The following is a 22,295-nucleotide window of genomic DNA, read 5'->3' as shown; positions in this document are numbered from 1 at the left end:
AAATAACTCAGAAATACTGCGCTGACTGACACAGAGGCAGTTACACTCCCACCAAAACATATCACATGTATATGATTTTCTTCAACTATTGAGAGACAACATACTGCGTAGAAAAGATAAACAAAAAACTAAACTTCAGTCCTTGGCTTCCCAGAGAACGATCACCATGACTGCACCTGTAGTGAGACAGATAGAGAGAGAGAGGGGAGGAAAAGAAAGAGAGAGGCCGGAGTCTTCAGTCTGCTTCCATCAGCGTCACCGTCTTATGGATGGGCCTTTCCAGGTGGACAGGTTTGGAGATACGCTTTCCTTTCTCATCAAGGGTTGAGTCGCTGATGAGCAACTTGAGTCTTCGCACCTTCCCATCCTTTCCTGGGTACACTTCGATAACCTTTGCCATCCTCCACTGGTTACGTGGTGTAGTATCATCTTGCAGGAGTACAACATCGCCGACCTTTGCATTCCTGCGATCTTTGGTCCACTTCTGTCTCTGTTGGAGGCTCAGGAGGTACTCCTTCTTCCATCTTGTCCAGAAGTGGTTGGATAAGAATTGAACTCGACGCCATCTCTTGCGTAGGTATAGATCTTCCTTGACGAACTTCCCAGGAGGTGGAGCGAGTATCGTGGACTTCATGGTCAAAATGTGGTTTGGTGTCAGGGGCTCTGAACTGGATGAATCAGAAGCCACGCACCACTGCACACCGAGTGCTCTTTCCATGTGCAGTTCACCCAGTGCCATGTCCTTGTCTTTGGCAGCTGCAGCACATTCTTCTTTTGGGATTGTGTCTAGGACCTTCTTGCTGTTAGAGATAAACTTATGCAGCCGGAGTTTGCCTGTGCTGCAAAGCTCTCTTGCTTCTTTCACCAGTTGGATCGCTTGGTCTTCAGATGCTACACTTGACAATCCATCATCAACGTAGAAGTTCCGTTGAATGAACTTTATGGTGTCGTCACTAAAGTTTCCTTGTCCTTCAGCAGCGACATGCTTCAGCCCATAGTTGGCACAGCCAGGTGACGATGCTGCACCAAACAAGTGGACCTTCATCCGATAGATGGAAGGTTGGCTTTCGAGATCTCCATTGTCCCACCAAAGGAACCGCAGGTAATCTTGGTCTTCTGCCTTAACATGGAACTGGTGAAACATGCGTTCGATGTCACACATGATTGCCACAGGACCTCTTCGGAAGCGATACAGAACTCCCACCAAGGTGTTTGTCAACTCAGGACCCGTCAGGAGGTGGTCGTTCAAGGACGTTCCTTGGTACTTGGCGGAGCAATCGAAGACAACGCGTATCTTCCCAGGCTTTTGTGGATGATACACCCCATGATGCGGAATGTACCAAGCTGGAGCTTTGTGGATGTCTTCCTCCGGGACCTTTTCTGCATCTCCGCGTCTTATGGTCTCATCCATGAAGGTCTTGTAGTCTTTGTAGTACTGGTCGTTTCTTCTCAGCTTTCTTTCTAGGCACCTGAGACGATGGATAGCACAGATCTTATTATCAGGTAAGTTAGGTCTTTCTTTCTTGAATGGCAGCGGCATTTCGTAATGACCGTCGCTCTTTAACTTGATGCTCTTTTCCATTTTTGACAGGAACCTTAGATCTTCTTGAGAGATCGGGCTGGTCTCCGACGCTCTTTCAACGAAGTCAGACTCCAGCATCTTGATGACATCTGCAGGTAAGAGAACTTCTTTGATCTGTGTCCTACAGACATAGTGCACTTCCTTTGTGAGGTCTGAAGAGGACGGTAGACCTGGCATCACTTGCTTCACCATGACTTGGTGACTTATTCCAATTGCATCTCCATAGTTGAGACACGGGTTGCCATATCCCACTACACTCCAGCCCAAGTCTGTCTTCTGTGCAAACGGCTGGTGTTCCTCACCAGGCACCACTTGTCTTGGAACGAGGGCTTGGGCACAGTTGTAGCCAATTAACAGGCCGACATCACAGCTTTGCTGAGGAGCGATCTCATCTGCAATGTGTTCAAGATGAGGCCATGCTTTCGCCGTATCTGGTGTGGGAATATGGTCTCTGTTTGCAGGGATAAACTCTCTTGAGTAAGTCACTGGAAGAGTGATTATCTTGTCTGAATAAAAACCTCTAACTTGTAGACCAGCTAGCTTCCGACAGGACACGATTGTGTTTCTTGAAGCCAACGTGGAGAGGTTTAGCTGAACTGGTTCACTCTTAGCATTGAGAGCCTTCGCTGTCTCGTCAAGGATAAAGGTTGTGTCACTTTGTGTATCAAGGAGTGCGTACACCAGAACTTCACGACTTGGCACACTTGTAGATGACACCCACACTGGAATTATTGTGGAGGTATGAGTGTCTCCAACATTCTGGATGACTCTAAGTGCCGTCGCCTCACGTGATGGTCTCTCTGACTGGTCTTGTGACTGTTCATTCTTCCTTTCTTTGTACTCTTCTTTGTCTTTGTCACTGTACCTTGCTCTGTCAGATCTTGTAGACATCCTTTCTTCCTTGGTGCGATCGTCATGAAGACAAGTTGGGTGTCTTCTCTCACAGGTGTCGCAGCTGTCTCTTTCTCTACAATCTTTAGATCGGTGGCCAAAATTGAGACAGCCAAAACACAATTTATTTTCTTGAACAAACTTGATTCGCTCCAAGATTGTCCCTTGCATAAACTTGTAACACCTTTGTAGACTGTGTCCTGCCTTCTCACAGAAGACACAGCTTGTGACGACGGCTTTCTCATCTGAGGTGGTTGCTAACACCTTTGCTCCAGGACCTCCGCTCTTTACACTCTTGTCTGGAATCCTTTCACTTGGCTTAAGAGCATGAAGAGATGTTATTGGGCTGCAAGCGATTTTAGCTTCACGTGTGAGAAACTTGACAAACTGGCTGAAGCTCGGGAACATGTGAGTGTCTTCTTCTGCTTTTATGACTTTCCTATTCCACCTTGAAGTCAACCAGTCTGGGAGTTTAGAGAGAATTTTCTGGTTCTCGTTGCAATCATTAAGTATTTCAAGACCTCTGATCTGAGACATGGCTGCCTCACAGCAGCGCAGGAAGTCGGCGAGTTCTTGAAGTTCCATACTGCCTTTGGAGCTTATCTTGGGCCACGCGTCGAGCTTCTCTCTGAAGGCCTTGGCGATGAGGAATGGATTGCCGTATCGCTCTTCTAGGATGTCCCATGCTGCATAATACGCTGGCTCTGTGCCAAGTAAAAAGTAGCTCTCTATGGCCCTTTTAGCAGATCCACCCACATACTTGCGTAGATAATATATCTTCTCTTCAGCTGGTATGTTCTTCCTGTCAACGAGCGTCTGAAAGGACACTTTCCAGTCGTTGAATCGGAGTGGGTCACCACTGAACACTGTAGGTTCAGGTAGAGGAATGCGACTCGCACTGATGGCTTCTGCGAGCGCTTTGACGAGAGCTGTTGTGCCATCTTCATATTTGTTTTCTTGCCTTGCTTGTGCTCCAGCTGGTGGTGTAAAATGGTGCCGCAGCGGGCTAGTTTGAGGCTTGACTTCTTCTTCTTTCTTCACAGAGACACGATGGAGAAGATCATTTATAGTTTGAGGCTTGACTTCCTCTTCTTTCTTCACAGAGCCACGATGGAGAAGATAATTTATTTCTTCATCTGAGCCGTCGCCCTTAGTTGCCGGACATGAATGTATACTCTGGTCATATACTTGCTGTCGTGCCTCGGCAGCCTTTAGCTTCTTAATAGTCTCCAATCGATCTAGTTCTCTGCGCTTGGCTTCTAGCACTCTTTGTCTCTCTGCATTTTCAGCCTCTTGTTTGGCTTTTAGCTGAGCGGCTTCAACTTCCAGTCTCTGAAGCTCTTTAATATAATGCTCTTGCTCCAGCTGTACTTCTAAGGTGGCTTTGTTGGCAGCAACCTCAGCAGCTGCACTATTCCTGCTTGCAGAGGAGCACTTAGTGTGGCGAGAGCTAATGCCTGTCCTTCCTGAGGCTACAGACATTACCTCTTCAATGACTCGATGTTCTTCATGTCTTTGACTTGTAGTATGCCTATGGGCTGTAGCTTCCTCCCTTGCATCTATAAGGTCCATTGCATCCTTAACCATCTTCTTTGTTACTGTTTCACAGGTGTCAATTTTGCGACGTGTGTTAAGGTCAGGAACCTCAAGGCATTTCCAATCGTCATAAACGTCATTTAGACTCCTAGAGGTATTGCGTACTTTAGTAATTTGTCCATCTAGCAGGTCGTCTGAGCACTTTCCACTCAGCGCTTGGTTGGCTTCTTTAGTGGCATCCTTCCACTTCTCATAGCACACACTGAACCGATGTGCAACCTTTATTACTTGCTCATCATGCTGTTCTTGACCCTTTTCCGTCATTCTGCGGACTCTTTGGCCTAATGGTGGCTCTTCTGAGGAAGCGGGGTTGTCCACTATGATGCCTTCAGTCGCTTGTGGCTGCACGGTTGAGCTGTGCTCGTGCACACACTCTGTCTTGTCAGGTGCGTGTGACTCCATGTCTGGGAAATGTACATCTGCAATTGTGTGCTCTTCGCCATTTCGGGACATCTTACTTGCCTTACTGTTGTCATTCACTGCTCTTTGGTGCTGTCTTCGTGAGCAGTTAAGTTTTCACTGTAATTCCCTCAGTACAGACGACAGCAACGAGTTTTTAATTTACTGGCAGGATTTATTTGGTTCATCCAGACCGTGAAAACTGTAATCAAAAAACATAATACACAAATACAATAATCACTAGTCAAAATAATAACAAAACATACAGTAATATCCCAACATTGTCCTGGTAATGTCGTCACTTTCAATTAGGCTACTGTATACACAATACACTTTGGTTACATATAATTCAACAAAACACAAAGACCAATCTAACTAAGCCCAACATGTGTTAGCCCTTAGCTGTATAAAAACAATTTAATACAAACAAGAACAGAAAACACACACAAAAAACGTCAGCAAAATATACCTTAGTAGCTGCATTGCATGAGGAAAATTGTGTAGCTTGGTATTACTCTGTACGATTGTTTATCTTGATGCTAAGAGCTATTTTGCAGATGCATCAGCACTGAAAAACATGTACTAAATCAGCGGACTTTTCGGATGAGTGTTACGCTAAAGTATGTCCTGACGGAAACAGGCGATATAAAAACAAAGGTTCCGCCTTAGAGAACTTTGGTTCCTACCAAAATAAATAACTCAGAAATACTGCGCTGACTGACACAGAGGCAGTTACACTCTGTGCTCAAGAATGTTCAAGTGTGCGCTCAATCGCATTTTCTAGGCTCAACATGTTTCATTGCGTGCTCAGGATAGAGGCAAAAATATAACGCCATAAAAGAAAACATGTTATTGAATCAAAATAGCACAAAATCTCAAAATTGACCAGTGCATGAAAACCGATGTTTTTTTGCCTGCCGTGTCTCGCCTTAAGTTATATCTCAAAGTGGAACGTTTGTGTTGCAAAAGTTCCCTGGAAAATTCGAACCGCAAATGGCGGCAGTTTTTTTCTTCTTTTTTGTTACTGCATTCATGTCTGAGCATATTTTATTAACTTAGAGGCATAGAGGATTTACGTTCATTTTATCCACTACAATTACCATAACCGTGCATTCTGCATGTTTGTAAAAGCAAGCTAACTTGAAATACAAGACTATTCATTTTACAATGGGTTTCAAGTTAGCTTGCTTTTACAAAACATGCAGAACACACAGTTTTGGCACGTTAGTGGATAAAATTAAAATAAATCCTCTATGCATCTAAGTTAATAAAACATACCCATGCGGTAACAAAAGAAGAAAGCGCGCCACCTGCCGCCATTTTATGCTCGAAAATAGTGTTTCTCTGATCATTTTATGAAAACTTTGCAACCCAGCTAACCTTCAATGTTTTTTCTCTTTAGGCTGAAACTGAAGCAACTGGCAGATAAAGGGCTTCTTCAACCTGGTAAGCCTTGCAGTGCAGAAACTTCTGTTAGACAGCTATCATACTGAATAAATATATTACTGTGAATGTATGCAAACATGTGTGGCATATAGCTATCTAACATAAGTTAAATCCATTTCTCACTTATTCTGACAATGTACTTAACCCCAAATAAAAGAACCCAATAAAAAGAGTTGTGAATAGTGAAGTCACGTTGTAATAACAATAACTCATCTCTCTCGAGTTTTCTTTTTGAGCTTTGCCAAAAGCCACTGTGTCAAGTGTCCTACTTGAGTTGCCGTCCGGAGTTTTCCAATATGGCGGACCATCTCGCACATGGTTATGGCTAGAAAGGATCCGTCTTGTGTAAAACTCTCGCGAAAGTTTGGCTGAATGTCACATGGCTGAATGTTTACGTTTGGCAGGCAGCCTTTCAGTTACGATCGTTAACATCAGTGGGCCACAGCAAATGATGATGATGAGAAGCTAAACTATCTATTAATTATGTCAATGACAGGGAGTGTGATTGTTGAAATGGGGTGTTAGCGGTCTTGCTGGTGTTCAAAGAAGAATGACAACACTGTAGATCACCAACACTGGTTTATTTTTTATTCACAGGCATGTCAACGTTGTCGCAGTCAAAGTCCCAAGATAGCTCCTGGTGCAATAAAATGTTCTCTTGCAGTGTTTTACTATTATGTCTGATGTTTCTCTATTAATATTGCTGCTGCATTAATGTGTATGTTGCATCATGTTCAGGGGTGCACATAACTGGTGCGCCAGTGCGCATGCGCACCGAAATTGAATGATGCGCTGCCAGATGAACCCCGGGAAACGCTTTTGCGCACCAACTGCTGGGGCCACTGAGAGGAAATTTCTTCCTGAAAATCCCACCCCTGGACCTAGCGCTTCAGCCCCGCCCCTGGATCTCGGCTCTGCAGCGAGCGGCACTTGGAAAATCGTGACACTATCTGCAGGCACTTGTTAAAATGTCCAAAAAGCAAGCAACGCTGAGTAACTTTTTTGGTTTTCCAGGACCGCCACCACCAAAGAGACAACACACTGAACCACCACCTGACTCGCAAAGAAAACGTGTTTTTTCTGAAAAGTGGCTTCAGCAGGTGGGCTGGCTTAAATCCAATGATGAACGCACCGACATGTGGTGCAAATTATGCCGTGAGCATCCTAATCTGGCAGATAAAAACAGCGCGTTTTATACTGGGACAAATAATTTCAGTCACCCACCTTTCGAAAAACATGAGAAAAGCAAAGAGCACGTGAACATCATTAAAACAATTGAAAACAGCAGCAGACAGGGTCGGAGTCGCCCTCTTGATAGGTGGCAAGACAAAATTAACGAAGAACAGCGTCAGGCACTCAGTAATATATTTCTGTTGGCCTTTCATAAAGTTAAACACGCACGGCCGATGCGCTCGTATGAAGAGGACATTCCTCTGTTTAAGAGGCTTGGAGTTGATGTCGGGACTGCGTATCATTCAAGAGAAGGAGGATCCCGCATCATGCAGACTATTGCACAGACAATCAGCACGGAACTGTTTGAAAAATTAAAAGCAGCAGAATTCTGGGGTCTGCTCTTTGACGGATCAGAAGACATCAACAAAACTGAGCAGGAAATCGTGTACATTGTGTCTGTGTCAAGCGACGGAGAGTTAAACTCGAATTTCCTTGGATTAATTAATCTGGGGGCAGCACGATCAGCACAGGACGTTGTTGACGGACTTGTGCAACTATTTAATGCATGTGGATTAGCGGATGAGTGGAAGACAAAGTTGGTCTCGGTGTGTACAGACGGAGCAGCTGTCAACGTGGGAGTATACAACGGCGTCATCCCTAAACTACGCCGGATAGTGGACGTCGGGGATTCCCTGGTTCATATTCTGTGTACAGCCCACACCCTGGAGAACTGCGCCAAATCAGCCGATCGCATGGTGCCATACTGTGAGTCTTTTAATCGCTCCGTTGTCAGTTTGCTACGCTTTTATTTGCAAAAGAGGGGTGCCGCTAACACAGCACAACTAAAGAAACACTGTGATGAGACTGGCATTGACTTTGTAAAACTGGGAAAGTTTCACAACATTAGATGGTCTGCTTGGAGACATGAGACTCTGTTAAAAATATGGAGGCTATTACCTGCCATTAAAATACAACTGGCTAAAAGTGATGACAGTGACCTAAAGCATGTCTGCACAGAGCGTTTTCACTGTTTCCTAGCCAACATGCTTGATATTGGGAAGATATTACAGGGGCTCTCTCTCAAGTTCCAGCGAGATCAGCTGAGTATCGGTGAATGCAAAGATGAGCTCATGGTAGCTGTTGGCCAGCTGACACTTCTGCTTGACAGTGATGATGGGAAGTACAGGAAACAAAGTGTTGCAAATGCTGATGCTGACAGGGACAAGAATAATGTACTGAGGGGTTTAATTCAAGAGTTTGAAACCAGATATGAATCCCTCAAGTCATGTGACCAATTTCTAATTTTTGATCCTTCAACTTGGCCTCAGGAAAGGAAAGACCTCCACAGTTTTGGCAACACAACACTTAAAAGCATCCTCCAGAATTATGAGGCCAGCATGTCTGTTGACAGAGACTCCATTCTAAGTGAATGGATGCGTTTAAAGCAAGCAGGAAAACGTTTAGCAGCCTCCTCTGTGTATGACTTGGTCAACATTGTGAAGACAGGCAATCCAGAGAATTACTCTAACATTAAGAAAGTCCTTGTGTTGTCCCTTACACTGCCTTTAAGCAGTGCTGCATGTGAGAGAGGATTTTCACACCTTAACATTATTAAAACCAAGTACAGATCCCGCCTGTCAGACTGTCGCCTGTCATCCCTGATGCACATCCACCTGTCTAAGTTGACAACAGAGACCTTTGACCCAAAGCAGGCTATTGACTTGTGGATGCAAACAGCTGATCGTAGGCTCAACCAGAGGGAGAGGAGTAGGCCTACATCAGCAGCTGCCATGGTTGAAATTGAGGACAGTGATAGCAGCAGTCAAGAGAGCAGTGAGGATGATGATGTCCAGCTTGTAGAATAAAAAGATAAATGGAGAGATTGTAGCTTTAAACTGAGCTGAAAGAAGAGCCAGTCAGTTGTTCCAGTGTTTACAGAACCAACATTTAATTGCAGTGGTTAAAGGGCAGTCAGTTGAGTTATTTTTCAGTGTTTCAGTGTTTTATCCTGAGTTTACAGAACCAACATTTAATTGCAGTGGTTAAAGGGCAGTCAGTTAAGTTATGTTTCAGTGTTTCAGTGTTTGTTCTAGTGTTTACAGAACCAACATTTAATTGCAGTGGTTAAAAGGCAGTCAGTTAAGTTATTTTTCAGTGTTTCAGTGTTTGTTCTAGTGTTTACAGAACCAACATTTAATTGCAGTGGTTAAAGGGCAGTCAGTTAAGTTATGTTTCAGTGTTTCAGTGTTTGTTCTAGTGTTTACAGAACCAACATTTAATTGCAGTGGTTAAAGGGCAGTCAGTTTGAGTTATTGTTCAGTGTTTCAGTGTTAACAGAATAGAGAGTCACATTCTTCATCAGTGCTTAAAAAGATGACAGTTGATTTCAGTGTTAAAAGAACAGACATTCAATGCTTAAAGAGATGATTGATGTGAGGATGTCAGTTGATTTCAGTGTGTTTTAGAACAGTGTTAATTACAAGAGCAGTAATTTGATTTATTTTATTTTGTTTTCCATCCAACACCTTCACACACCATACTTTGCACACATCCACTCACCTACACTACTGATTATACAGACTAACACACACACCATAATGTGTTAATTCATATTTATTTATGAATACATTTTATATCGCAATAAGTTATCCATGTATCCCTGTTTTATTCATTCTGCGAGACGGGTCGCGATATTTGGTGAGCACCAAGTCACATCTCCAGGTGCTCCTTTGAGTTCCAGGCCAAAAAAGTTATGTGCACCCCTGATCATGTTACTGATGTAGATGTGTTTCCGAGCCGCTCCGATTACAACGAGAGTTACAACGAGAACGTGACGTCATATTTACACTAGACGGGTCCTTTCTAGCCATAACCCTCGCACATGCGCACAGCAGATCGGGCAGAGCTGCAGATCGGGTAGTGACAGGATTCTGCAGAGTTGCAGAGAAGCCCTTAGTAGGCGGAGTCGGCCACTAACGGCTCGACAGTGACGTCAGAGTTCAACTCCCGCCTTCTCCAGCCTGCTCCAAATAAAGGCAAAGAGGCGGAGCCGAGGCGGGACCTGCTGCCACCGAGATGAAAGTTCCAGAGCTAGCTGAAGCTACCAAGCTAAGATAACATGCTCCCCATCTGCACACTGCCGTGGCATTTTACGTTTCTAAGGTAAGCGGACATGAAACTATTCAGCAAAACTATAAATAATAAAAGTTATCGAGTTTTTAGCATAATACTTCAGAATCTTAAAATCCCTTAACGTTTGTATGCAATTGTGCTAAATTCAACACTGGAATCAAGTAAATATTAATATGTTTGCATGACATTAGTTATTTATATTTTGATATCACTTAATTATACGTTTAATACATTTAAGTCAAGCTAAGGTACATGTGATGGTAGCTAGTTAGTGCTCTTACATGTGAGGCCTCCTCCAAACTAAATGTGTTTACTTATACATTTAATAGGTTTACACCTTCTGTCCATATGTGCTTCTTATTTAAAACATGTTTGATTAACTTTTGGTTCACATTTCAATAAATTGTATTTGTATTTGCACTCCTTTCGTCCATTATTCTAACTGAAAATGTTAGATTACACATTCACATCTGACTGAAGATTGGCCCCATTTATTTGTGACGTTGCAATCTCTGCGGTACAAGGCACAAGTGATGTGAAGCTCATAAAGCGAGGCAAATAGAAATAATCAGCGGATGGAGTGTAGATGTGGAAATAGGTGCATTCGATCAGCTGACTGTTTTTACAATAAAAGTAGTTTCTTAGTGAATGTCCTGTACTGGTCTTAAAATCTCATAACATCAGCTTTTAATGTTCCTCTTGGATGTTCTTCTTGACCCTCAGAGAAGGAGAAAATGTCGTGTCTTTCAGGCAGGTCCTTTCCTAACAAAAATTACAGGAAACATAAAACATATTATTGCAGAACAAGTGTGTTATTTATGAAAGCGGTGTGTTGGTGTGTTTAGGGGCTGTAGATATAATTATTTTGTAATTGTAATGTTTTTTTTTTATTTCAACAGTGAGTTACAAAGACAATCAGATTATGAATGAACAGTATGAAGTTCATCAACATTGAAATATATGTTATTATCAAAATAATATTTAACTGTTATCAAAACGTAGTGCAACTGTAGAAGCTTGCTCTGTTGTCTCAGTGAAATAATAACTTTTACCACGTTTTTTACAGACAATATTGAGAGATAAATAGTAGCAGTTCTCACTATATGTTAAATATCTTTGCCTTCAATACATTAAATTAGAAAGCTGACAGTCATATTGCTTGTTAAAATCTAAATGTAACTTTTTGCATGGAAAAAACACTCAACTTAACTGATGTGTATATTGTTTAGTGGAATGTATATCAGTGTATTAAAGTCAATACTTCATTCATTTAAACCAATATCTTTCTTGATTCTTTGTACAGTATGAAAAAAAGAGTCCTTGTACCTTAGCTGAAGTTCACTGCTGTGAGGAGTCCAGTTCTGTCTCTCACTCTCTGGTCCAGCCTGTCTGCATCACCTGGACACCTTAAACAAACAGATATATATGTAAAGTACCATGTGGACAAACAATATAACTGATTCTCTTCTGTTGAACATGTTGGATTGTGTATTGTCCGAGTCAGGGTCCTTTTTATTTTACTGTAACTTTGGAAGTTTTGTTACCAATGCTTACTGTTTATTTGATACCTATTTGGTAATGCAATTAATAAAAACAACAAGGTTTGGGTTTGTTCTTCAGATGACTGTGACGTTAACCTGTAAGCTCAATAATGAACTCCAGCTCCACCAACCATATTGTAATATCTAAGTAATCATCTTGAAATATGACATTAATAATTGTAATATACACACATCTTATTGTGAGGTTGATTTCACATACACTACTTCGACATTAGCTTGTCTTCATACTTGAGCATAGCCAATTTAAATTAACCCTAGCGATGCATACAGTTCCTACCTACATAATAAAATATCTCTCTAAGCTACAAGGATGACCTTATTTTATCAACCTCAAACAGAAGCCGTTTGTTCTACAGTATTATCCCACTTAACGCTTAACACTTGTCTATTTCGTTTGAACCTTTATAAATATAGTCTATGATTTTAACTTGGAGGCTACTATTAGCATCGTTAGCACCGATGTAGCTACCACTCGCTTACACGCTAACCCAAGCCTAAACATTCATTACGTAGCTGATTAAAATCATTAACACATAAATAAAGCACTCGAATTTCACTTACCGCAAAAACGCATTCATGCACCGTCAGTTTTAACCGCAGAGTAGAATAGTCCGATATAAGCATGAAGAACAAACCACGGCCGGCTTCAAGTTGTGTTTCCTGGATGAACTGACCAGGCAGAGTCCCTGTAGCTAGCTTCACGGAGCTGCTAGCAGAGAGACAAGAAGCTAGCAGCAGCAATCACTTGACACAGCCGTCACTCAATGTGACAACGCCCAAATTTATGCAAAAACTTTAAGACCTAATACAGGGCTCGTGGATTATGAAGTCCTCTGTATCGTGAATGTCAACGGCGTGTGAGCGTGGGAATGGAGTGAAATGCGTGTGTCTTGAGAGCTCTGCTAATATAAATAAAAGTGTCGTGTTAGAAAACAATTCAATCACAGATCCATAATCATGAAGGTGGAATCTAACTATATTCATAATAATATTTATTGCATCCATGGGTAGAAACATGTTTTTTTCTGCTGTAAAGTTGGGCATTTTAACATGGGGGTCTATGGAAATTGCTCCTTTCTGCAGTCAGTCCCTATCGGCCAATATATGAACTGCAGTATGTGGCACTTCCGTATTGGCGTCCCGGCTCTACCCCACAGTTTGCCACTTGGTTCGGTCCGGTTCACATGTTAGTTAAGTTGCCTGATTATGTTAATTCATGTTGCTTTTAATTGTATACGTTTTTTTAAAGTGAAACACATGTTTGCTCTTATTTTATTATTTAATTGTTAGTTTTGATAATGAAAAATAAAAATGTTGGAAACTATATTTTCGCCCAGTAATTTTTGATCCAGTAGGCCCAGTAGGCCCACCCATAACGCCGCGGCTGACCCTGTATCAGGATTGATGCAAAACAAGTGACCTTTGACCTTTTTAGAGAGGTTTAGCAAAAGAAAACCCACTTCTGGGGTCATTTGGGTGGATTTGCCATATCTCTGGCCCCCCTCGGTCGATGTTGATGACTGACACCTCTTTTGAACCGTTAGAGCCAATAGAATCGAAGGGGACGTTCCTAAATCCACCTACACGTTACCATTGAGGAATGAGAGTGATGCGCACGCAGCTTTGCCCAAACCGAAAGCTATGTTATGCTCTGAAAACTAGGTTATAGCCATAAATATGATGATGGATTATCAGTAATAATTTCAAAGGGACACAGAGACATTGGATCAACCTTCAGCAGTGTTTTTACTGTTTTAATGGCATTGAACACAACTTTTGATCAGAAAAACAGCAAAGGTAAGACATATTTGCCGTTTTGGCTCCGTAAAGCTACGTGGTGTGTTGTCTGGGTTTGCCTTCGCTGGCCTGAGTTTTGGTCGCACAGTGATGATACTTATACCTCTAGAATCTTTGGAATCTCAGCTTTAAACTGACATCTTTCTATTTGTGCAGATCCGATAAGTAATAAAGTATTTCTAACGTGAGTTCTGTGCTAAGTGCGTTAGCATTTTTTCGCTCAGGGCTAATTCAGAGGCTCGGCGTTAGACTTGTCTTTTGTTTCGGTAAAAATTGTTCATATCGTCAGTTAGCTGAGTTTCTTCCAGTTAAGTGGGTATGACACATGAATAGGTTGTTACATGTTAAGAAGCCCTGAGACCAGTGTTGTGCTAGTTACTGAAAACTAGTAACTAGTTACCATGATCATTACCGTGATATTCGACCCCATCCTCTCCCTCGACCCCCACATCCGCCAAGTTGTAAAAACCTAATTTTTCCACCTCCGCAATATCGCCAAACTCCGTCCCTCTCTCACCCGCCCCACAGCTGAGTGACTCATTCACGCCTTCATCTCCTCCCGCCTTGACTATTGCAACTCACTCCTCTTCGGCATCAGCACAACATCCCTCAACAGACTCCAGCGTGTCCAGAACGCAGCCGCCAGACTCCTCACCCACACCAAATCATGGCATCACATCACCCCGGTCCTCAAAGAACTCCACTGGCTTCCCGTCTCACACCGCATTCACTACAAACTCCTGGTCCTCACCTATAAAGCCCTCCACCATCTGGCCCCCCCCTACCTCACTGACCTCCTCATCCTCTAACAACCACCCCGGTCCCTCAGATCCACCTCAGCCGGTTTGCTCTCAATCCCCAAGGCCAAACTCCGGAGCTTCGGGGACAGAGCCTTCTCTGTGGCAGCCCCGAAGCTCTGGAACTCCCTACCCCAAGACCTCCGTGAGTCTGATTCCCTCACCCTGTTCCAGTCCCGTCTCAAAACCCATCTCTTCAACTCTGCTTATCCTTAAACCCGCCCCTCCCTCCTCTGAACCAACATCCTCCTGACTGCTTTTCTGTTTTTGTTTTGTTTTTGTTTGTGTTTTTGTTCTTGTTTTGTTTGTCGACCTGACTCATAATGTAAAGCGTCTTTGGGTCTAGAAAAGCGCTATTTAAATCCCGTTTATTATTATTATTATTATTATTATATTATTACCATTACTAGTTACTTCATTTCAAAAGTAACTCAGTTACTTTACTGATTACCCAAAAAGTAATGCGCTACATTTCACAGTAACGTTTTAGTTACTTAAAAAAAGGGCTCCCAAAAGGTTTCCCATTAATGCCCTTAGGCCTATAGCCTTCATTTCAGTACTGTTATTGCATTGGAGAATAATACAATCTCTTGATCAACTTGACATGCATTTGCATCACTGAACTCTGCAAAGCAATGTGGTCTCTACAAACACAAACATAAAGATATGTTTCAAAGTGCCAATTTATTTCAGGCCAGAACAAACTGACAAAACTTGAGTTGCCTGCAATCTACAGGTCTAGTCTGCCATAATTAACACAACATAGCTGTAAACCTGTTATGGTGGATCTGAACACACTCAACAATACACACACTAACATTCCCAAGATCAAATACAATCTGAATATATTATTCAGAATCAAGTTGGAAAAAATGAATGTACTTTCACACCAAATGCTGGTACAGACAAGACAACCATAAATGCATTAAAACAAACAACCTCAGCTCCTCAAAAATGAAATCTACGAGCAATACCATAAAATAAGAGTTGTATGCCGGCTTTTCTGAAACTAATGGAGAGAAAGCTGAATATATCTTTTTGCTTTCAGCACCATATAGAGGCAACTGCTGTTGTAGTCCAACAAAAATAAGTATAACAAAGTCAGTGTTTTTCCTTTAGTTCAAGTATGAAGTCCAGCAAGCATACAATAAGTGTTGTGGAATATATATAACATAAATTAAAGTGCTGTTGTGTCACTGTGGCACACACACTGATAACAAATGTGGGCCTAGTTAATCAAAACAACAAAAAGTGCTTATTGGCAAAGACCTGAATTAATGTTTGAGTGGAGGTTTAGCTTTCGAACCAGTGGTTGTACCTCATGAGAAGCAGCTTCTCAAACCTTTGGTCAGACAGCCTGTTCCTCTTTGGAGACAGTACCACACTTCTCAGACTGAAGAGTCTCTCAACTGGTGCACTGGATGGGGTAGCTGCATTTAGCTTCAGACAAATTGCCTTTATTGTGCGACATCTTTTGAGAATCTCCATGCCTGTTTCGGCTGTTTTCAAGTAGGCCATGACCTCAGTTTCCACAGTGATGAAGGTTTCATCGTCATCCTCAAAGCAAAAAAAGTCCTGCTCTTTGTCTTTGGAGGAGCCCGAGTCTGGTGGAGTTGTCGGAGACACAGGATTCCTGGCTGGTTGCTGCTCAGGGCCAGGGAGAAACTTGTGACACTCTGCTGCCAGGATTCCCTTGACCATCTCTTTCTTCCTCTGGTCTCTCACCCACCGTAACTTAAACTTGGGAAGTGTGACGGCTGCCAGCATTGCATCGTTGCTTTCCAAGACGGATGCAAATCGTTTTTTTGATAGCCTGTAAAACATACACACAATGACACAGACATTAGAATAAGTGAGATTCCCTTTTATTTATTCATTTTATTTGTGTACATTTCCATGAAAGCTGCACACCACCAGGTGATTTTGAATTATAGTTATTATGAGTTATTAAATTATTTAAACTAAAACTTTATTTATTTATTTCTGTTGCACCCTGGAGTAGAGTTTATACATTTCAGTCAGTTTATCAATATGTTCAAGACTTATTGTGTCCCTTAAATAGAATGCATTAAAAACTACTTTTTGCACATTTCATCCATTTTCTTTGGCTATATTAGTGCTCTCTCTCAGCTAACAATATTAATGACATCTATTCTATAGTTAACAATTATACCACGTGTGCTGTAATAAAAATGAGTGGTGTCCACTAGGGATGTGCATCTCCATCACTGAGGCCGATGCGATGCGCATCTCGATACGTTCCCACGATACGATACATTAACGATACATTTGAAACACCAGGCGATGCGATACGATACGATTCACCCCTGTTGCGATACAGTTCGATACGATTTGATTCAACATTATGCGATTCGGGGCGATACGATGCGATTCAACACGATGCAAAAAATAATTATACTTCAATATGGTACGACAGAGGATTTTTGTTTTATTCCTTATATGCAGCAAATCATACATTAACAAAAAAGTGCTTTACATATTTGGTATTGCACATCCCATCATGCCGTTTATTTTTGTACCTTTAAAAGCTCTCCAGAGTACAGTACAATTGTATAACACCTCACAGTTAAACAATGTAAGGGTGCATTGCTCATGATTAACAATGTGCAAATAACAGCTACCATAGTGCAATGCCCATACAGCTGCCATCCTGATGTGCTTAACACTCATTCATAGGCTAACTCACCAGTGAGCAGAAAGCAGTGGTTTCTATATGAACAATAAAGAATACAAATAACCTTTCACAAACAACTCTATCATAACTGCTTACAGTAAGGAAGACATTTAAATTATTATTGGCCGTCACAGGCTGTTGTAAACTAAACACCACTCTCTCTGACAGAACACCTCACCAGGGCTCGACATTAACGACTGCCCGATGGCCCGGGGCCATCTAGTATTTAGCTCGGGCAATGAAGCCTCACCTGCTGGTTGCCCGATCGGGCAATCTATTATGCCAGTATCATGCAGCTCGCGGATCCAGTAATGAGTGACCCGAAAGTAAAACTAAACTTATCTATAACTAGTTTAGGTAGTTTGAGAGGTAATTAAAAATAGCTACGTGTGATATTCTAACCTGAAGTGTGTGTTTTGTCCACTCACCGCTGCATGTGATCATGTAGAGCTGCGTGTCAAATTGTCAGCAGCAGCTGATCTCTCTCTCCCGTCAGATTAGACTTCACTCGCGTTTATGTCCATATTGATCAGATCCAGCTAGTTCTAGCTAATGATAGGTCTTCCTGCTTATTGAAAGACACCTAAAAACAATAAATGTCGCTATGCAACTGGGTGAGTCCACAAAGTATAGCGCAGCATTATACATTTGTTTACATGCCCACCGGAACCCTGAGGCATTAGCAACAGATCAACGCACAATCAACCCATACAGGACAACTCTTTCTCCACATTAAGTGTTAGACATTAGAATTGACTATTCTTGTCTGTCACATACTCTTCTTGTCTGTCACATAAGTGGCGCAACTGAAACGGTATTGCGCTAAAGGGAAATTATTTTGACCGAAGAGATTTAGATTTTGCCGGCTAATGGGAACTCTGACGTCGCCATTTTGTGTGCTTCGCGGATGCGCTCGGCTCCTCTCGACTGCTGCTCGGGTCTGCTCGGTCAGCTTCCGGATGAGGAGGCATTCGTTCGACCAATTTACAGTAGATAACATTACAAACGTTTTTAACAGGGGCCATAATAGTGTAAATAATGTTTGTTTTGGCTGTTATAACTGAATGTAATGTTTTCTACTTTTTTACATCTGGGAAGGCATTTGCCTTCATGAGATGGAAAGGGTCTTGACCAACAACTTAAGTATTTCTTATAGCTATGCAGGGCATGCAAGCGAGCAAACAAACAAGTGAAATGAAGAATAAAATTGAAATTGTACAATATAATATTGTGGTGGTTCATCTTATAATTCAGTCTAGAGAATGCACCAGACCGCATCTAAGACCTGCACAAATCTAAATTTTCTAGGGGGAGGCCCCCCGAACCCTTCGTGTGCCATTTCGTCCGTGCGCATTTTCAGGGCAATCTCTATTGGGCTCAGGGCCATCTGTAAATTAGCTTAGATGGCCCCACAGGGCTATCTCCCAAAAATCCTTAATGTCATGCACTGCCTCACTGAGTGATTTAACTCATATGTCTAACTTTCAGGTTTCTCTTTTCAGCCGCAGACCCCATGTCGCCTCTTTATGTGCGTCGCTAAGTTCCTCAAACTACTTGTGTACTTTAAAGCGGCTCGGCATCGTTAACAATTTGCGAGCGATTTTTCAAGTTGACCGTCTGTAGTATATAGTGCCGCGCACATATACCATCAGGACGTTACTGATGAGGTGCGGCTGCGGAGTGATACTGTGTGTATGCAAGTCCGCATCTAGGACGGATCTATGTATCATGGCTGTAGACCTGTTAAGTAATAAAGATACCTCATACAAAGGTCTGCGGATACCTTATTACTCTCCATGACCTGCGGTCAACTATATAGCATAAAGGACTATTACACCGTCTTTCTTGAACAATCCCAAGTGTTGCCAAACGTTTGATTTGTAGCTATTTTTCGGGGCGCTCTCTTTCCCTTCAACTTCCGTGTGTGTTGATAACTGAGACTCTCGGCCTCCGTAGTGGCGAAGCAAATATCAAAGATCGTCTCTGCTGAGCGTTGACAAGATGAGGGAATTTTATATGAATGAATCAGTTTTTTACCGATGCAAAGACGCTACGCAATCGATGCATCGCGAGTTCAACCCGGTTCAACCCAAACTGTAGCCGATGTGCACTCTTTCAACCGGTGCACTCGCATCTTGAAGGTTTATGCCGGTGCACCGATGCAAATCGGTGAATCTTAACATCTCTAGTGTCCACTGATTACATGCAGTCTTTCTGTACAGTGAAGAGGGAAAACCAGATAATTACAAAAGTGTTGATGAATGTTTCTTAATTGAACTATGGCTTCAGGTAGGCCAGTTGCTACAGTCAGACTGTCTTTCATCTGCAGGTTCTTTGACATTAATGTTTCTAGAGTAGGCAGGAGGGTGCCAAAGTAACAGTTGTCCTCTCCTTGCAGGATGTCCAGAGCAACTGTGAGTGGCTTCATTATGGCACAATATTCCTTCAGAAAATGAAGTTCCCTGTCGCTAATAGATTTGAGCTGTAAACGATCAGAGATGGCACTCAAGTCAATCATAGGCGTTTCAACAATTCTTGCCACAGCAGCATAAAATGAATTCCATCTTGTAGTGTATGGCACAAGCAGCTTTTGGGTGACCACGTCGCTCACTATCTCTGAGGCCACTGTGGACCTGCTTGCCTTATTCCACAGTGCTGTGCACTTAGCTGTAGAGCTTCTGTAGATTCCTTTAGTCCAATGATTTGAAAGGAGCCACTTCAGCACGTCAGCGCATGAAATTAAGTTTAGTGTGTGAGATGCACATCTTTGGTGCTGAGGTAAAACAATCCCTTCCTCTGCGGCGGTGTTAAGCACATCTGCAACGTCAGTGAAGATAACAACTGGTGACATCTAGAATTGTGTGAGTAACATTCTGTTTTTAGACTTCTCTGTTTCAGTGTGTGTACTCTGTATAAATGCTCTGTAGTTGATCTGACTGAAATTGTGATTTTAAATCTCAAAACCGCTACAGTATCTGTCAGGCAGAAACTTGGGACAAGTCATTTGACTGAAACCTTAAAACTGAACTAACTGACTGCTAGGGTTAAACTTTGATTTAAACAATACTAAGAGCTTTATTGAGTAGGTGTAACTGTATTAAGGGTTAAACTCATAACTTTATAACTTAGGGTTTAATGTAATTGGAAAACCATTTTGACACTGAAAATACAATAATAACTCAGGAGGGAGCCAGTCTCGATTTCCTTTTGAGGGCCACCAGCTGCAGAGTTAACTAATTAAAGGGGCGTGGCCCCACAGCTGTGAGAACTCAGCAATCAGGTGTCCATTTTAGGCAGCACTTTCCTGGAGCGTCAGCTCCAGCGTCAGACAGACGAAGACATTAGAGTCCTGTTGGAGTCTAAGACTGACAAAGACATTAGAGTCCTGTTGGAGTCACGCGGGAGGCAAAGAGGAGGCAAATCCTACTTTGATTGAGCTAAGTATCTCTAGTATTTTATTTAGTTTTCTAGCCCCTCATGCTATAATCATGTGTATTTTCTCCATTCCTGTTTATCTGTCTTCCCGCAATTATCACTGGCCCCGTGTAGCTCCTAATCGATATAACCGGCCTGTTCTCGTCTATCCCACATGCTCCACTGAGATCCAACATCTAGTTTCAGGTGGCCTGTGGAACTGCCAGTCAGCTGTTCCAAAGGCTGACTTCATCTCTGGCTACGCTTCCCTGCAGTCTCTGGATTTCCTTGCTTTCACAGAGACCTGGATCACTCCATCCAACACATCCACCCCAGCAGCTCTCTCCACAGCATATTCCTTCTCCCACACACCCAGACCCTCTGGCAGAGGAGGTGGCACTGGTCTCCTGCTCTCTCCCAAATGGAGCTTTTCCCTCTTCAAGCTACCTAACTTCACTCCTTCCACCTTTGAATTCCATGCCGTCACAGTAACCCTTCCTATACAATTAACCATTGTTGTTCTCTACCGTCCACCAGGCGCCTTGGGGGACCTCTTGGAGGAATTAGATAATCTCCACTCACACATCCCTGAAACTGGCCCTCCCGCTGTACTTCTCGGAGACTTCAACCTCCAGACAGGGAAGATATCTGAACTAACATCTCTGTTAACCACCTTTGCTTTCTCCCTGTCTCCATCCCCACCAACTCATAACGCTGGCAATGTCCTTGATCTCATATTCTCAAGGAACTGCACTACTTCTAACCTCTCTGTAAACCCGCTCCACACATCCGATCACTTCTTCATTTCATTCTCTCTACCCCTTTCCAAACATAACAACCTCATCTCTTCTAACTCAGCACCTGTCCGCCTTAACCTTCGTTCCCTCTCCCCCTCTACCTTTGCCTCATCGGTGCTCTCAGCCCTCCCTTCCTCTGACTCGTTCCAACTCCTGCTTCCAAACTTTGCTGCAGAAACCCTCCTCTCTACTCTCTCATCCTCTCTGGACTCTCTCTGTCCTCTCACATCTCGGCAGGCTTTCAGTCCCCTCCGGCTCCCTGGCTAAATGACGCACTGCGTGCTAAAAGAACCATCCTTCGGGCAGCAGAGCGGAAATGGTGGAAATCCAAACACCATCACGACGTCCTAACCTATCAGGCTTTCCTCTCCTCTTTCTCTGCTTCCATCTCTCAGGCAAAAAGCACTTTCTTTCAAGATAAGATCCAATCTTCCTATTCCAATCCCAAAAAACTATTTTCCATCTTCTCCACCCTCTTGGACCCCCCCAAAGCCCCTTCCCCCTCCTCTCTTCTGTCAAGCAACTTTGTTAACCACTTTGAAAAAAAGGTTGATGATATTCGCTCTTCTTTTTCTGACTCACCTTTACTCACCGCTGGGTCACCAGACCCACCTTTCACTCACACACTGACCTCCTTCTCCCCTCTCTCTCCAAGTGAGGTTCTTACCCTCGCTACCTCTGCCCGTCCTACCACCTGTCCTCTGGACCCTATCCCCTCAAACCTCCTTCAGACTATCGCTCCTGATATTCTACCGTTTCTCACCCATTTCATCAACACTTCTCTAACTTCTGGTCACTTTCCAAACAGTCTCAAGGAGGCAAGAGTAAACCCTCTCCTAAAGAAACCCACTCTCAACCCGTCTGATGTTATAAACTACAGGCCTGTCTCTCTCCTCCCGTTCCTGTCTAAAACACTTGAACGCGCTGTCTTTAAACAACTCTCCTGTTATCTCCATCAGAACAACCTTCTGGATCCGCACCAGTCTGGTTTCAAGGCAGGTCACTCAACAGAAA

The 22,295-nt window shown here is 42.8% G+C and overlaps 2 protein-coding genes across 2 annotated transcripts; both read right to left on the bottom strand.

Moving 5' to 3' along the window:
* Window positions 1–235: 235 nt before the first annotated feature.
* Window positions 236–5,200, bottom strand: LOC307034531 (uncharacterized protein; the record flags this gene model as incomplete). The annotated part of the gene is made up of 2 exons (XM_079673357.1): window positions 4,938–5,200; window positions 236–4,670 (listed from the first exon to the last, which is right to left on the bottom strand). The coding sequence occupies exon 2, from the start codon at window positions 4,520–4,522 to the stop codon at window positions 236–238; it is 4,287 nt and encodes a 1,428-aa protein (XP_079529483.1). The 5' UTR covers window positions 4,523–4,670; window positions 4,938–5,200.
* A 9,779-nt stretch (window positions 5,201–14,979) lies between these two features.
* On the bottom strand, window positions 14,980–17,912 carry LOC307034442 (uncharacterized protein). Its single transcript, XM_079673280.1, has 2 exons — window positions 17,499–17,912; window positions 14,980–16,188 (listed from the first exon to the last, which is right to left on the bottom strand). Exons 1-2 carry the CDS (start codon window positions 17,504–17,506, stop codon window positions 15,669–15,671), a joined length of 528 nt encoding a protein of 175 aa, XP_079529406.1. The 5' UTR covers window positions 17,507–17,912; the 3' UTR covers window positions 14,980–15,668.
* Between the last annotated feature and the right edge of the window lie 4,383 nt (window positions 17,913–22,295).

The sequence above is a fragment of the Notothenia rossii genome (assembly GCF_949606895.1).
Source record: "Notothenia rossii genome assembly, chromosome: 3".
Lineage (NCBI taxonomy): Eukaryota > Metazoa > Chordata > Actinopteri > Perciformes > Nototheniidae > Notothenia > Notothenia rossii.
This window is presented reverse-complemented; position numbering and strand designations above follow the sequence as displayed.